Raw genomic sequence first — 15,339 nt, 5'->3', positions numbered from 1 at the left:
TATTTTTACAGAAATTGGTTGATGTAAACTTTTTGGTTAGTCGTATGGGTAATGGAGATTTTACTCTTCTAACCACAACTAAAAATAACCTACCCAACAATATACTTTCTATCAGTCACGTACCCAGAGGGGGGGCCCGAGGGGCCCTGGCCCCTCCCGAAATCAAAAACATATAATTATTTAGAATGTCTAACACATGTGTTACAGAAATAACAAGACAGTAAACGTAATAAAATGTAATACAATATCAATTCCAGTGGAAAAATTAAAAGTGTATGTTAAAAACAGCCGTAAAAGGCACACCGAGAATTAGATACAAAAGCAATCTTCAGTAATGGGCCCCTCCCGAAATGAAATCCTGGGTACGGGCCTGCTTTCTATAGAACCTCGTCTTCCTTTTGGTCTTTAAATAATCCTCAACTCAATTTGAAACCAGAAAGCAGTTTGAAGTCTGCTTTGACATTTGTTTCATCGTCCATATTATGTTAGCAGGAGACAACAGAAAACATTTTAAAGTGTTTAAATTAAAGGCTCACTGAAGATGATAGTTCACTTTGAACTGCTTTAAGCACTGTTGAACCGAAGGCGAAACTTGAAGATATCACTACTTACTATCAAACGAGGAACTCCAACAAATAGATAGTGTTCCACACTATCATGCAACATATTTTCATGCACTTGTTGTTCTTTCGACTTTTTTTTTCAAAAAAATGCATTTATGTTCGCAAATGATTCGCATTGACATATTAACGTTGGTCTATAAATCTTGGCTTGATTTTACTGTGCGCATACCTTACAAGCATTAAGTTTCTGTCGAGAGATTATTTAAAATTTAAACTATTTCGATCAACTCAATCTAAATCTAAATCGAATATCTATTTTTTTTGAATTCCTTAAATCTCGAAAAGTTGAAAATTATTTTCATCAGTTGTGTGCTCTGAAGAGTTTGAATCGTCGGTTTGATATATAGGAATGAAATGAAATCACCTTCGAAGTGGCAGCTGAAATCGAAGACATTAAGACCAAAATTGACGGCTTTAGCCATACTACTGTTTTGAAAATTTGACGAAAAATCGAATTACCAGAGCAGGCTGTCGGCTGTTACTCTATCGGGTTCAGACGAAATATACTGGATACCTTCCCACATACGACGAAATCTATGTCAAGACGAATTTTTAGCACACGATCAAACATTTTATCTGACCACAGTGCAGTGTGATTTACGATTAAATTACTCGAAAACTAATGATCTAGCAAGGAGTTTGCAACAGTGAATTCAAAGCAAAACTAAACACCTACGAAACAATGGACGTAGAGCATCGCCGGTGAAAAGATAAGTTCACGAGTAATGTTTCATTGATAGGATCAGCAACCTTGAATGGAGTTCCATTTAGGCCTGTAGGTCGCCTAGTTATCACAAAACGTTTCACAAATATTTGATGTTGGGGAAAATGATCAGTGAGGTTGACTAATGTAATGAGCGAAAAACATTTCATGTAAGATTGTCAGAGCATGCTAAAGTTGTCGGTGTGATTCTTTTTTCAAGAATGCGCAATTTCTTTATTTTGCATTTTGCTTCCGTCAAAACACTCTCACATGACCCTTCCTAAAGTAATTCCGCGATTTCAAATGGATCGAAGCGTTATATGGCCATTTGTATATTCCGAATACCGAATACTAAAAAAAAAACACTACACTAACCATGAATTGATTTGCTCACACGTTGAGAGCCTTATCGAAACTCCACTGATTCTTGGGAATAAAGAAACGAGCATGGAACAAAGTAAAATCAAGCCTTAGCAGTGGCATATCTAGGGGGGACGAAGGGGGCTCGCCCCGGGCGCAACGTTTTTAGGAGGGCGGCAAACCAATACTTGGGACCTCTTTTTTTTTTTGCTCGTCCAAGTATGTCATCTTTCCGGAGATAGCGTTCAGCTTTTTTTTTGCTCACTAAACCAACGATGGGGCGGCTAATCTTATTTTTCCTCGGGCGCCAAATTTCCTTCGTACGCCACTGAGCCTTAGGAACTATTTCGATGTAGATCAAAAGTCTGTTAAACATACTTCGCTGTCTATTCTCAGGGGTGTGAGATATTGGCAACCCTGCAGAATATGTGATTTCATCAACTACGCTATTTAATCGTCTATTTTGGTATTCACAAGTAACACATCATTTATTATTTGAAATTCGAAGAGCCATAATAAGTGATCAGTTTGGGTTTCAATAAAGATTCCTTAGTTCAATCCAATGTATCTTCCTTTTCAGACCTTCTTGAAACAAGAAGCAGCAAAAATTCCTCCCATTATAAGAAAAACGAATCGATCAAGTACTTTTGCAAAATCACGGCATTCTAAATTTTTCCGGTGGAGATTATCGTAATTCTGAAAAAAATCCAGTAGAGTATTATAACAATCTATTAATTTATTTGCAGCTACGTACAGAGCTACCGTCAAGTCGAAGGAAAACCCTCAAATATGGATAGCTAATGAATCGCACCAACCACGAGTCCGGTGCCATTCTTGGACCGCAGACTCTCAACCACTTATCAAGCACAAATAGGGCCACGCAAAGCCATGAACAAACCAAGCTGTAACGGAAAAATTTAACTGGAAAGAAAATGTGCATTAACGCTTAAAATTAATACAAACAGTAAACACTCACAAATAGTAGGATCGGATGTCTGCGGTGCATAGCCGGAAATTTGAAGGAACGACGCAATCAGAATGATGATTCCGAAACCGTTGGCCCAAATTCTGAGCATTCCTTCCAGCCAAAATGAAAGCAGGATCATTACATTTGACACTAAAATGAATTAATCAAAATAGAAAATCTCAATAAAATTTTTTATCACCCTACTGAAATATGGTGCATATAGAACAGTATCGTAAAATTCATTATTTCGCTTCAGGTGAAATCTCAAAATGGTCTCATGTCGTGGACTTCCATCATGCAGAGCAAACAACTCGTTATTGTTGATATTCTCGTGTTTGGTGATTTTCATCACATTCCAGTCTGATTGTATCATGTTGGGGTGAAAACTCTGGAAGATGAGCTTATATATTGCTTGTCAGCCAATATCTTCAATAATGTTACCACAGCTTCCGATGTCATTTTCAACGGCGATAGATTTGTTTCGGTACTGAGCACCAAGTCACACTCGTTCGTTTCGTAGGGCCAATCGGGAGACTCCCGAAGTGAACAATAAGTTTCCGTTGAAATTTCTCGAGATATGAACTCGAAATTACCGTCGTATGAAAAACTCATGTGGTCGATTCCCAATAGTTCTAATGTTACCGATTCTGCTTCACTGGAAATAAAACATGGAAATGTATCTTGAATAAACAGGAACACAGGTGAAATTATGGATCAAAATTTTTTTCTACCACATTTCGTAGTACTTGTTTGTCCTCGGAGAATCATATTAAACCGATTGATATAGAAAACAAACTAATAAGAAATAAGAAAACAAACTAATAAAATAATAAGACTTCACTTCAATAAGCTTTAAAACACAAAATCTGAACATCACAGTAGTAATTCAATAACTTCGTTTATAACTTTTATTATATTTTATAATATTTTGCTGTGAACTGTCGATGATACTACAAATTGAGCTATTTAAACAGGATCAATAGTATTGTATTGAACATCGGAACTATCGTAACATTTCAACACCTTAGAAAAGTATTCAAATTAGAAAAGATTCCCATACTGGGTCCGGCAAAAGTAACATTACTTCAACAGTCATTATTACGATGCAAACGAAACCGGCGAACGATCACTAAAGGTTATTCACAAATTTCCGATTATATAATAATGAACAAAGTAAATAAAAGAGAAACTGTCACTTGCTCTTACAGCCTCCTGGAAAATCAGCCGAAAAATCAATATAAATAGAACGATAACGGGTGTGAATAAACGATGTTAATATTAACAATGCATACAAAACCGTATTTAACGACCCTTCGACGCTTTGTTTACATTGGAGTGTTGGTTGTTAGTTGATGTCTGTGTTACTTTTGAAATTGAACATTCGTTCATTCGAACACTTTGCTATTTTTTAGTGGAAAAATGTCGAGAAATAAGTCGGTGAAGAAGTACTTTCGAGAACGCGAGAACGCGTTTTGGAAATCATGATTTGCGGTGTTCACTGGATCTCAGCGCAAAATTATCATAGGTCTCAAAATCCATGTAACATAGTTGTAGTAAATGTTTTCTAGACTCCAACGTTTTCATTTGATATATACTTTTTTGAATTTTTGGTGGTTGTTTAAAGTCAAAAATGCGATTTTCCAAGAAAAAAAACTGCATTTTATAGCTGTATAAACTTCCCAAAGTAACAAAAAACGAAAAGGAATACGTTAGGGGTGGGTATTTTATATATAGAAATTGTGTTCAAAATTTGAAAATAATTGGTGAAGTAATTTTTAAATAACGATTGACACGGTTTTTTAAGGCGTGCTTTCGAAAAAACGCGTTTAAAGTTTATTATCTATAAAATCGACGTAAACAATTTATTTTTCTATGGGGCGCGTAGAGTCTAACGCTTCGAAAAATAGTACTTTTTCATTGTAATTTGTAATAAAACATCTCAAGAATGTTTCGTCGACTTTTCAAATCAATATAAGCAGAACTCTTGAGCTTGTGTTTTTCGGAAACTAAAACTAAAAGTTTGGCGTTGTGAATTTGAATCTATAAAATGTGGTACTCGTACAATTGCATATTATCAATAAATATTATGACAATTAATTGAACTGATTAACAAAAAAATATCGATAGTTTTGATATTATTGAAAATATTTCAGGTATTTTTTTCCAATGTTGAGTGTACCAACATTTTCTACGTAAAAATTTGGCACCATTCATTAAAATATTTTACAGTTTTTCTAATAATTAGATTGTCGATAACTTCGATTCACTGGAAGTTCAGTTTATGAAATCTCAGTGAACCAAATTAAATTGATTTGCAGCTTATGAAGAAAAACATAATCGCACTTACTCTTTAGCGACTAACGTAGGTGTCCACATCAGGTACTGAAAACCGATCACCTTGGTTATATTCCCGTGCTCCTGGGGCACCCAAGTGGTACGATTATCGTACCAAGATAACCGAGTGATAGCTCTGGTTTCCAGCGTATTTTTCCAGGAATGATACGCAACTCGTGTGAATACTAATTTTTTGAGCTGGATAGGCGAGTACCATTTGGGAGGATCGAACGATACGTTCATTTGCAGCTCATAAAGTAACTTTGCCATAGATGTCATGTTTTTCACCGGATCAAATTCCTCTAGCTGGGTTTCTGTCATTGCAGATAGACTTGATTAGTCAACATAGTTACTGAACTACCTCAAATCCTACATACCCGTTTCGTCATCACTGGGACAGTCGTAAAACCATTTTGCTTGCGTAGAGCCCCATGAGCTGAAGCTAAGATAGCGAACTGCAATAATATTTTTATCGGTAGCTGACATCAACGGCAGTGACTGTCCTTCGATTCCGACCTCAATTAGTCCTTCTTTGGTAATTCGAATCCGCAGCGGTAGTGGATCAATCGGCGACAGAACTCCCTTCGTCGTTTTGGTCTTCAGAGGATTTTTCTTGCGCTGTTTTCTTATCTCGCTAAATGTGTTAGCGCCGGCTCCGATAACTATCGAAAAAGTATGTAATTCGAGTGAACACTGTTCATTGGAACGACTAGTGGTGAGAGGTCTTCTCCCGTATAGACGAAAACGTCGTTTCTACTAACCTATCTCATAAACTTGTGCGTCATTGGAAGACGAATCGAGATCCGATAGGAGGATATGGGCATCCTTGGCCGCAACAACGAATAAACGCAGATTAACGAGGGTCTCGTTATCCAAACTGTGATTTTCCAGTTCCTCAAGTTTAAAAAAGGCGTGGTAGTTGTAACCATTTACTGCGTTGTATTGTTTGCATTTGTCCAAATCTGCACGTTCAAACGGATTCAATTTTGTTTATTATGTTAACTTTACGATGTGTTACCTGCATAAGTCACATTGTATTTACTTTCGGTATACCCAAAACTGAATAATTGAAATATTACTAAAAGGCTGTAAAACCACATGATTATATCAACACGCGCAGAAACTTGAATGCTGTCAGATAGTTGTTTCTTCGAAGACTAAGAGAACATATCTCATTTATGCTATGCAAAGCGCTCGAACTGCAGTTTAAAGAGAAACTGATAAGAATTTCTCCAAGAACGATTGACTTCCAGAATAATTACTGCTCAGATGAAAAAAAACTCTATAACTGGTAACACTTAGAAGCATTTGAATATCTTACAATTTAATAGAAAAAAATTCATCGCCGCAGCTTTGTTTGAAAGTAATAGTGAGAGAGAAGTTACAATATGCTACATAAGAGCGTGATTCCTTTTATGTATAGCAAAAATCGTAGTGATCTATTTTCTTTCTCTATGATATAGATAGCACCTTAGTCATCTATACTTCATGAAAAGATAAGTTGGGAGTCCATTTGAAATGAATGATTTTTCGAAGGCAATCGGGAGATAAACAGTAGAGATGGTCGGGTATAGAAATTCTTATACCCGAACCCGACCCGTACCCGAGTGATCAGCAAAAAAAATTACCCGTACCCGACCCGTACCCGAATAAAAATTTAAAAAATTACCCGTACCCGATCAATAATAAAAAAAAATTATCCGTACCCGATAAAAAATAAAAAATTTTACCCGTACCCGACCCGTACCCGATTAAAAATTACCTGTACCCGTACCCGACCCGAATGAGTAGTAAAAAGTTTACCAAAATTCAGGATGGAAAAAATAAAGTGTTTAAGATAGCGAGCTAGATAGAGCGTATCAGGCTCTAGTTTGTAAGTAAAATACATTAAAATGCTTGTTTACATTTAAACATATAAATACACTGTGAAGCATGAATTGATTTCCAATGTCTTTGGTACTTTATACTCATTTACAAATGTCAACAAAAGGGAGTAATATCTACTCAAATTTTTCGAGAAGCATATTTATCCAAAATGTCGTAATAACCGTTGTATTCAATTTAGGGTAGGTATGGTTTTTACGAAACAGTGCGACTTTTGATCCAATTCTTTAGAATCACAAGTAAGCGTGCTCATTATCTTGACACACAAATAAAAATTCACATTCGAATCACTTGAAAAATCACGTAAAATAGTTCCAAATGTCAAATTGAATATTAAACGTGACGAAAATGAATGTTATGCGAACATCCCCTAAAATGAATAGTGTGTTATCAGTTCGTTTACGTGAATTGACCAAAGAATCAAACAATGTACGTGTATTCCCGGTGTGAAAAATTCAATTTTGAAAATGGTGAACTGTGAGTCCTTCAAGTGTAAGTAGTTTGAACATTTGTGAGAAATTTTTTTTGGTTACATTTTTTTACTACAATTCATTTAATTATGATTTTGATTTAAATTAATCTGTCAAATATGCCCGTTTTGTAAGCCTCACAAACCCACACCAACGATGTTAACGGGAGCTGGTGGTTTTTACAGCCATTGAACTTCTGTTCCACCTCCCTTGGAACCCTCAACGAGTGAACACTTTCTTTTTCGACTATATCTGCGTTATTATACAAACGTTCGTTACATATTTGGTAATGTTAGAAACATGGAGATATTATCTTTCATTCTACACGAATACTTTGTAGGTACACGTGAAAATTAAGGAGATATTCACAAAAGAGAAAGTAAACAAAGAGAAAGTAAACAAAGAGAAACTCATTGGTTTATGTGCCCTTATGAAATGTTGACATCGAACTGGCAATATAGCTCAACTTGCTGTGCCATCAATCGGTGTCATTTCAAGTGAGGTGACACCACCCAGATGTGAAGAATAAGAAGAACTTCTATGCAGATTTTCTGAAATAAATGTTCATGTTTTTATGGTTAGAATCCTAATGATTTATATATAAATTTTGAAAATCTCCAACCAATGTTTAAAATAACAGTTTGCTGGTATCTGAATGTGATATGAGTACTACACTACATTTTATATATCAATCAAATAATTTTTACTGGATTGTGCATTAAACAGCTTTAAAATGGCAGTCCATTAAAACCTACGTGAAAAGTAGGGTCTGACCGCAACATCTTAGAGCTAAGGCAGTGTGTCTAATAAAATATGTTATAAAAAAGTAGGGTGGAAAATATTCACATAACTGTTCACGTAACTATGATTGATCGTTTTTTTTAAATGAAGAAAAGAAATCGATAGTCCCACGACAAAAGGGCCTAACTGCAAATGAGAGCCTCTCTTTGTTTACTTTCTCTTTTGATTATTACGGAGTCATTATTGCAAATTCTCAAGTTTTCAATATAAATCGAAAGCTTGTAGTTTACCTTGAAAGATTTGCGAAGAGTAAGGCGTCAAATATAAAATAAGTTTGGTAAATCGTGGAAGAAAAAGTAAACAAAGAGAAACTGTCATTTGCAGTTAGGCCCTTTTTTCGTGTGACGGTCAATTTGTTTTTTTTCTGGAAAAAGATGCCAGTTTTCAGGTCTGGTTCTAGGCGCGAATGTCAAAACCCCTTGAATCAAATTGTTTATTTTTCGGAACAACTGTATTGCAATAAAAAATTCTCGTCTACGTGTAAACATATTTATATGAAGTACAAATGGTCGGGTAATCGATCAGAAAAAAAAATTTACCCGTACCCGACCCGTACCCGAGTGAGTAGTAAATTTTTTTACCCGACCCGACCCGTACCCGAGTAAGCAGTAATTTTTTTTTACCCGTACCCGACCCGTACCCGATTGAAAATAAAAATTTTTACCCGTACCCGACCAAAAACCCGTCGGGTACGGGTACGGGTCGGGTTTCGGGTAAAATACCCGATACCCGACCATCTCTAATAAACAGGTTGGCAATGGCTATGGTTTTCCTAACCACTGGAATGCAAGCCCAATTACGAAAACAGGCACTCGCTTGGAAATTAAGTGAAATATCGCTACTTTAGAAAAAGCGATGTTAAGTGAAAAAAGCGATGTTAAGTTTGATTTATTTTTATTTATTTTTTGGGCATTTCCGAGCATCAAACACACCTAAACAGTAAACTGCATCAAACACACCTAAACTAGTATACTACTCCAATTACATTTTACAGTCAAGCTCGAGGTTTAAATGTGCCTTTCAAAAAAGACTTTCGAACCTTTTTTTAAATTTTTTGAATGACAATTTGAATGCCGAGAGAATGAACGGAAGCAACCAAGTTGTCAAGCAAGGGTTCATCAGAAAAAATAAAACTGAATCTTTCAAGAGGACAACGAAAAAAAAATCGAACTGTCCGGTCATATTTGCCTCAAAATAGCAACATCTGGTAAATTGAAATGCCGAATTGATGAACGTCCTTCGATATTAAACACTGTTCGGTTTAGTTCACACGTCGAACGGTGCACTAAACTGATTTTTTTGTTATGGATAATTCGTAAAATCGATTTTCGAAGTCAATCCGATCTTTAACAAAGTCTTCGGTGTTATCGGGTGTCTCTTCGTGAGATTCTAATTCGTCAAGGGCCTCTATCATTTTATCCCACAATGGATCCAGCTGCTCCAGTCGAACGTTGATCTCAACCAGCTTAGTATCGGTACGGCACAGTTGCATGAACTGGTACATATTTTTGAAAGATGTCTGCAAGCCGCGAAGTTCAGTTTGAAGTGCTTTCAGTGGTGGTGACTTCTGTTTCGATGCAGCAGGCATGATGCTTTCCTCAAAAATGAGATCAAAGTAGCAAAGTTTGGGGGAGGTGGAGTGTTTGGAGAGCCAATTACATGATGGCTCATATAACGAGCCTTGTGTATTATTAAAGATGCTCCTCGAACCGAGCGTCTCTTACCAGAGATAATAATGTTTTTACTCGGGCCAGTTGATATAATTGGTGATTGTTCCGAATGATGGTTAACCGTTAGCGATGCGTCGAGACACCTATTAGTTTGTAAAACAAAAGACCGCGAGCAGTACAGGGATTTGGTAGCTAAATCATTGGAATTGCACTCACCGATTTTTTCCTATGAATAAGGCCTTGTATTATTGGATAATCCGCTGAAATCCATTCGGTGATGCTACCGACGCTTCAAACAAGATGGCGTCTCCCACGAACGCGGTTAGAAACATGTGAATGCACGATGAATAAATGGTGACGGTAGGTTAGGCGGTTTTTAGATGTCAGTATTGCCGATCCGGCTCGAAGGACCAGTTGTTCGATAGTTCATAGGATTCGGAATCGATTGGCCAATACTTATTACCGATGATCACGAGATTGTGCTGTTCTACTCGTATTAGTTCTTGTACTTGTTCCAAGTGCGAATCAGTGCCAGTTCGGTTTAATAAAGTCTACACCTTTACTCAAACCACATTAATAACTTTAAAATCTAATTATATTTAACGCTACATAATTATATCTAAGTACAAGTAATTCTTGGAGCCAATTTTGAAAAATACAGAAAAACAACACATACGAACAGGGTTATACCAATTACTTCCAATCATTCTTATCATCATAAAATGACTACTTTTCACCATATGATCTATAGAATGCTGACTTTACCTCTTAAACAAAGTGCAGTGATAAAAGAAACAAATTTTATTTTCAGGATAAATTTATCGTTAAGTCTTAGATTCAAATGAAAACCACTCTTGCCCCATAGAAAAAATTTGAATCTCATATGGATCTGACTTCCGCTCCCGGAATGTCAGGCTAACGAATGAAAAAAAATTCTATAGTTTGCTTTCATAGAAGAAATGTGAAGATGAACTAATTGAAAAATTAAAAATAAATTCCACTAGATCACAGATCTGGCAAGTTGACGTCCTCACAAAATCATATTTGATATATCGATCATAGAAATTCGGAAACATCTAAAACGAAACTCATTCGCTTTTCTCAGAGCTACTAAACTTAAATGTCAAGCTGTCGTATAGAGCGACAATGCAAAATGGAAAAAAATAATCAAAATTGGGCTCAAAATTGTTCCTATTTAAAAGCCATGTAAGGCTGACTATACAAACCGACTTCGGGTATACCGATCTTAGGAATGTGGAAATAAGTATAAAAAATCCAAAACGGAACTCACTCACTTTTATTTGAGATGATTAAACAGATTTTCAAAACATAAGTCCTAAACAAAAAGAATTCCGGAACTACAGAGAGATTTGTGTTTAAATTTTAAACCGTTATTTAGACCGATGCTGCCATAAACGGAAGATTTTTTTATCTAATTTTGTCTCAATTTTTAGGTTATGATAGTTTACGCCCGAACAAACCTTACTGTTTCTATTCAATGAACAGTGTTTTCAAGGACATCACAGTAATATTTCTGAGAACGCGAGCTATATGAGAAAAGCATTATCGCACCACTAGGTTGATGGAAACAGGTTTTGTTCTTCAGATTTGCATATCTCGAGATCGTCTAATTGTTCACTGCACTATACCGTTCACTACACTGTATTGTATGTTGTTTCTATTACTAAGACTGTAGCGGGACGTCCGCTTTGATAAACATTCATAAGCGGACTGCTAGAATATAGTTTTGGATGATAATCTATCATTTTGATCATACAGGTTGCCAAACGTAAAAGAAGAGAAAAAGAAATAGTTTAAACTAAAAACTAATTCTACCATCACAATTCGGTTAATTTTTTCGCTGCGAATGCAACACAATATTAAATTAAAGACTGTTCCAGAAAGAAGTTATTTATGCCAACATTCCTTGATGTATATTTCGCTGTTCATCGAAGCAGTTGTGATGAAGAGAAGGGAGATCTTACCGCAGCATTAAAATGCTTTCCAGACTATAGCGTTCTTCCCACATTTTTCGACTTTAATTGATGAGCAATTCCAGAAATGCTTAGCAGATCATCAGACTCGACCTTCTTCGATTTGGATGAAACTTTGCACATAGCTTCAGTATGGCAAACCATAAGTTTTGAACCGATGGAGAGGTCAATGCGACTCACGACTGATTTATAAAAAGGGCGTATGCATTTTTGCATTTCACGAAAATTGTCTTTTTCAAATCGTAGTAACTCGGAAACCGTTAATTGTACAAAATATCTCCTAAAAACACCCGTTAGTACCGTGTAATATTTAAGCTCCAGATTTTCTTCCTTTCAATTTTGCTATTTTTCTCAGTGACAGTCCGGGTACTGTGTACCATTTTTGCACAATATTTCGACGTTGTTCAGCTGGAACACCATGCCTTTTCAAACAAACTGATGGAAAATAATAAACAGATACACAACTCGTGTGAGGAACGTATCAACAACAGGACGTTGGTCAGAGAAATTGACAGATTCTCAATCATCGAGACACTCATTTGATGAATTTATTTTTAGTTCAGAAAGTTTAGTTTGTTTTTGTGGATGAATTGAATTGAAAATGATTTATATTATATTTTGGGTAAAGAACCCTGTTTGCAATTTAAAGTTCAATAGATTTCAAAATGAAAAGAGAATGGTAATGGATCTGAGAAGAATGAAGAAAATCATAATTAGGAAATGACGATTTCATCTTTGCAATCATAACTTCATAGGTCATTCGAAAAAGTCAAAAGGCGAGCATTCTACAATAAAATTGACGAAAACGCATGGTAAAATGTTTCTAAACGAAATTCCAAAAAATTCGGTAACTGGCACCATAAATCAGAAAAGATAGATCTTCCCCTAATGTAGCCTGGATCCATTTTGTGTGAAATGGTAGCGGTTATCAACTGCGTCCATAGTTCAAGAAACAGTCTTTATCAATCTCTAAGTTGAACCAATAAAACCAACATGACGTAGAATGAATCTTTGATGGAACAACAAATCACTGAAATATACAATCGATTTGCAAAACAACATTTCATGTTTGACTTATGAGGCCAGAACCAGTTATCTCCTGAAACCAGAACCTGACCAATAACACCAATAAAATATAAGAACTAGACATGACACTTAAAAGTAATAAAAAAATCAATAGATTGAAGCATTTTGATTTTTCACGGAGCTTGCACATTTTCCATCTGTTGCATATTTCCTTTTAAAAATAACATTCTGATTATGGATCGTGATACCTCACTTACCATTCTAGTTGAACTGAAGCATCAATTCGTCATCTACAGTAAATAATTCATTCAACCATCCTGGGATGTGCTGTAATATCTGTTGACCACCGACCACTGGGTCTTTGAACTTTTAGTCCCTCTGCGAGTTGCCCTCGGCAATGCATCAACCAGCAGTCGACACTAAGACCCACTGGCACTGGTAGGCCTTCGCGGTGGTTCTACATACCGCATTCAACCATAACCTACCGCAACGTGGTCACTTGCTGCCATCGCTGTTCAGCCGTTCCCCCGGAGAAGAGTTGATCGATTCGTCGATGCAAACACTTCGACACTCTCTGCTCTTTCTTCTCGACAAAAAAACTCGCGGTGCTTTTTTTCTTCTCTCCAACGATCGTGTATTCCGCAAATGACGAGTCTGCGACAACGAGTAAGGCTTGACGCTCACCGCATCATCAGCACGATCGAGTTGAGGTTTCCAACCACGGTTCGAAATATGCAGGCGCTCAGTTCTGCACAAACTGTTGATTGAGTTGCACACGATCGGGTTTCAGTTGTATGACTAGGACGGCATTGTCATGGGACAGGCCAGGAATTTGCGTGTCTATAAACACTTTTGCGTGGAATAATTCAATTTAAACCAAATCGAAGTGATTGGTTTCCCTGTTATTTTTTGTCGTCGGTTGATTGCAGAATCCAGTGTGAGCTTGTGTTTCGAATCACTTTTTTGTGCCTTTTTGCAGTGTAACGTGTCTCAAATTTTAAAAAGCAAGTTTATTAAGCACACAAACACACACAACCATAACTCGATCGTGTTTAGTTTTCACCAACTACGGAGCCACCACTCTGGTCCAACCGCCGATGTTTCAAACCAATTGGGTGCAATATCACAGCGATTTTGCGATCTCAGGTACTCGTAATTATCTGCAGAGTCTGTTTTGAATTTAGCGGAAAACGAACGATTATCTGCTGAGTCGCTGTTTGTGGGGTGCCGCACAACACGCCAAGTGGTATGCAGTGCGTTAGGCGGGTGCCGTGAAACCCAATGAAAGCGATGAGGATGTGAAAGTTACTCCGAAAAAGAAATTACTGATTTGTGAACCTATCCGCGGTTTAGCTGATATGTAAAGAATCGTAGAGTGCATTTGGAAGGCGAAGAGTGTGTGTGTGTGTATTTTCATGTGAATTAATGTGATGATAGTGCATGAACCGTAGTCAAACAAAGTGATCAACAATTATTTCTGTTCACGCAAATACGATCGGAAGCTAATAAGCGTGGAAGTACTCCGGAAACCGACATCAGTGAAACCTGTCAGAATCAAGAGTCATCTCATCGGCAATACAGCCAGTGGTTACTGTTTTGGTTACGTGAATAAAGGTAGATTTCATGAGTATCGATATACAATGTGCTGTAACGAAACTTAGACGAATCAAGCGTCGACAGTGGAGCTGCGTGCCTGCGAGTGCCTCTACTCAACAGGTCTTCGATTGGTCGATAATTGGCCTCCTCGGATTGCATTGCATATAATTCTACATAAACGCGAGCTCTAATGTCAGTGCCTAGCTAGCATACGATGATGGGAACCACGTTACGAGCAGACCGGTTGAGTAACTTTGAATCTTCGATGGTGCGCATGAGACACTTATTTGTTGAATTCATTTTCAATTCAGGAAGCTTATTTTGTTTTGTGGATGTGTTGAAATTCGTAATGGTTTTGTATTACAGGCGTTATTTTTTTAGGGAAGAACCTTGTTCACGATTTAAAACTCAATACGTTTCAAAATAACAAAACAGAATAGTTATTGGTCTAAGAAGAACGGAAAAAATCATATTTCATATTTGCGAAGTGAATCGAAAAAACGTGCTTAATCCACATTGCAGTGAGATGATACCTTTTTTTATTATCCGCATGTGTTTCTGGCATGAATATTTTTCGGTGTTTTAGTTCTCATGACATTAATTTAATGACCGTCGTTTCAAGCGGCAATTCAAAGTTCCATTCACTCATTACCCTGTAATGTCGAAACTGCAAATCGAATCGAATTTGAATCTAAAAGTGTAATAATCCATTGAACATTCCATGATATGTCGAAGTAAGTTCCACTTTAGAGTTATAGAGATTCATATGGCCATAAATTAATATGACGAATAAATTGCAATAGCTTTGAATTCCACTTTGAAGCTTTTTGGTATTGTCATCTTCTATATCGGTTTGAATTCTAAAAACTCATTATCCAGGGTTCCAGAATTCCAGAATCGGAAGCTGGAAT

General features: G+C 36.7%; 2 protein-coding genes across 5 annotated transcripts in view; one reads left to right on the top strand and one right to left on the bottom strand.

The window, feature by feature from the left end:
- Positions 1-2,155: 2,155 nt before the first annotated feature.
- LOC131438902 (neuronal acetylcholine receptor subunit eat-2) lies at positions 2,156-6,589 on the bottom strand. The gene is made up of 9 exons (XM_058609296.1): positions 6,006-6,589; positions 5,749-5,949; positions 5,365-5,649; positions 5,001-5,301; positions 3,095-3,308; positions 2,858-3,041; positions 2,663-2,803; positions 2,441-2,607; positions 2,156-2,382 (listed from the first exon to the last, which is right to left on the bottom strand). Exons 1-9 carry the CDS (start codon positions 6,085-6,087, stop codon positions 2,263-2,265), a joined length of 1,695 nt encoding a protein of 564 aa, XP_058465279.1. The 5' UTR covers positions 6,088-6,589; the 3' UTR covers positions 2,156-2,262.
- A 7,002-nt stretch (positions 6,590-13,591) lies between these two features.
- Positions 13,592-15,339, top strand: part of LOC131438899 (glucosylceramide transporter ABCA12) — a 58,936-nt gene continuing 57,188 nt past the window's right edge. Inside the window, exon 1 of one of the 4 annotated variants that reach the window (XM_058609291.1) lies at positions 13,592-13,978. The gene's annotated coding sequence lies outside the window, so the exon portion shown is untranslated. Of the gene's footprint in view, positions 14,447-14,482; positions 14,697-15,339 lie in introns of those variants that run through there. The other 3 variants (XM_058609289.1, XM_058609293.1, XM_058609292.1) reach the window with 3 other exon arrangements.

Source organism: Malaya genurostris, chromosome 3 (genome assembly GCF_030247185.1).
Source record: "Malaya genurostris strain Urasoe2022 chromosome 3, Malgen_1.1, whole genome shotgun sequence".
NCBI classification, from domain to species: domain Eukaryota; kingdom Metazoa; phylum Arthropoda; class Insecta; order Diptera; family Culicidae; genus Malaya; species Malaya genurostris.
The sequence above is the reverse complement of the archived record's forward strand: the minus strand, read 5'-3'. Positions and strand labels throughout refer to the sequence as shown.

What these genes read in the sequence shown, in the direction of transcription:
- LOC131438902 (XM_058609296.1), bottom strand. Translation starts at nt 6,087, where the DNA reads ATGTGGTTTTACAGCCTTTTAGTAATATTTCAATTATTCAGTTTTGGG. An exon ending in ATACAATGTGACTTATGCAG is followed by an intron (nt 5,950 to 6,005) that starts GTAACACATCGT and finishes TTGAACGTGCAG; the next exon opens with ATTTGGACAAATGCAAACAA. An exon ending in TCTATATGCACCATATTTCA is followed by an intron (nt 2,804 to 2,857) that starts GTAGGGTGATAA and finishes AATTCATTTTAG; the next exon opens with TGTCAAATGTAATGATCCTG.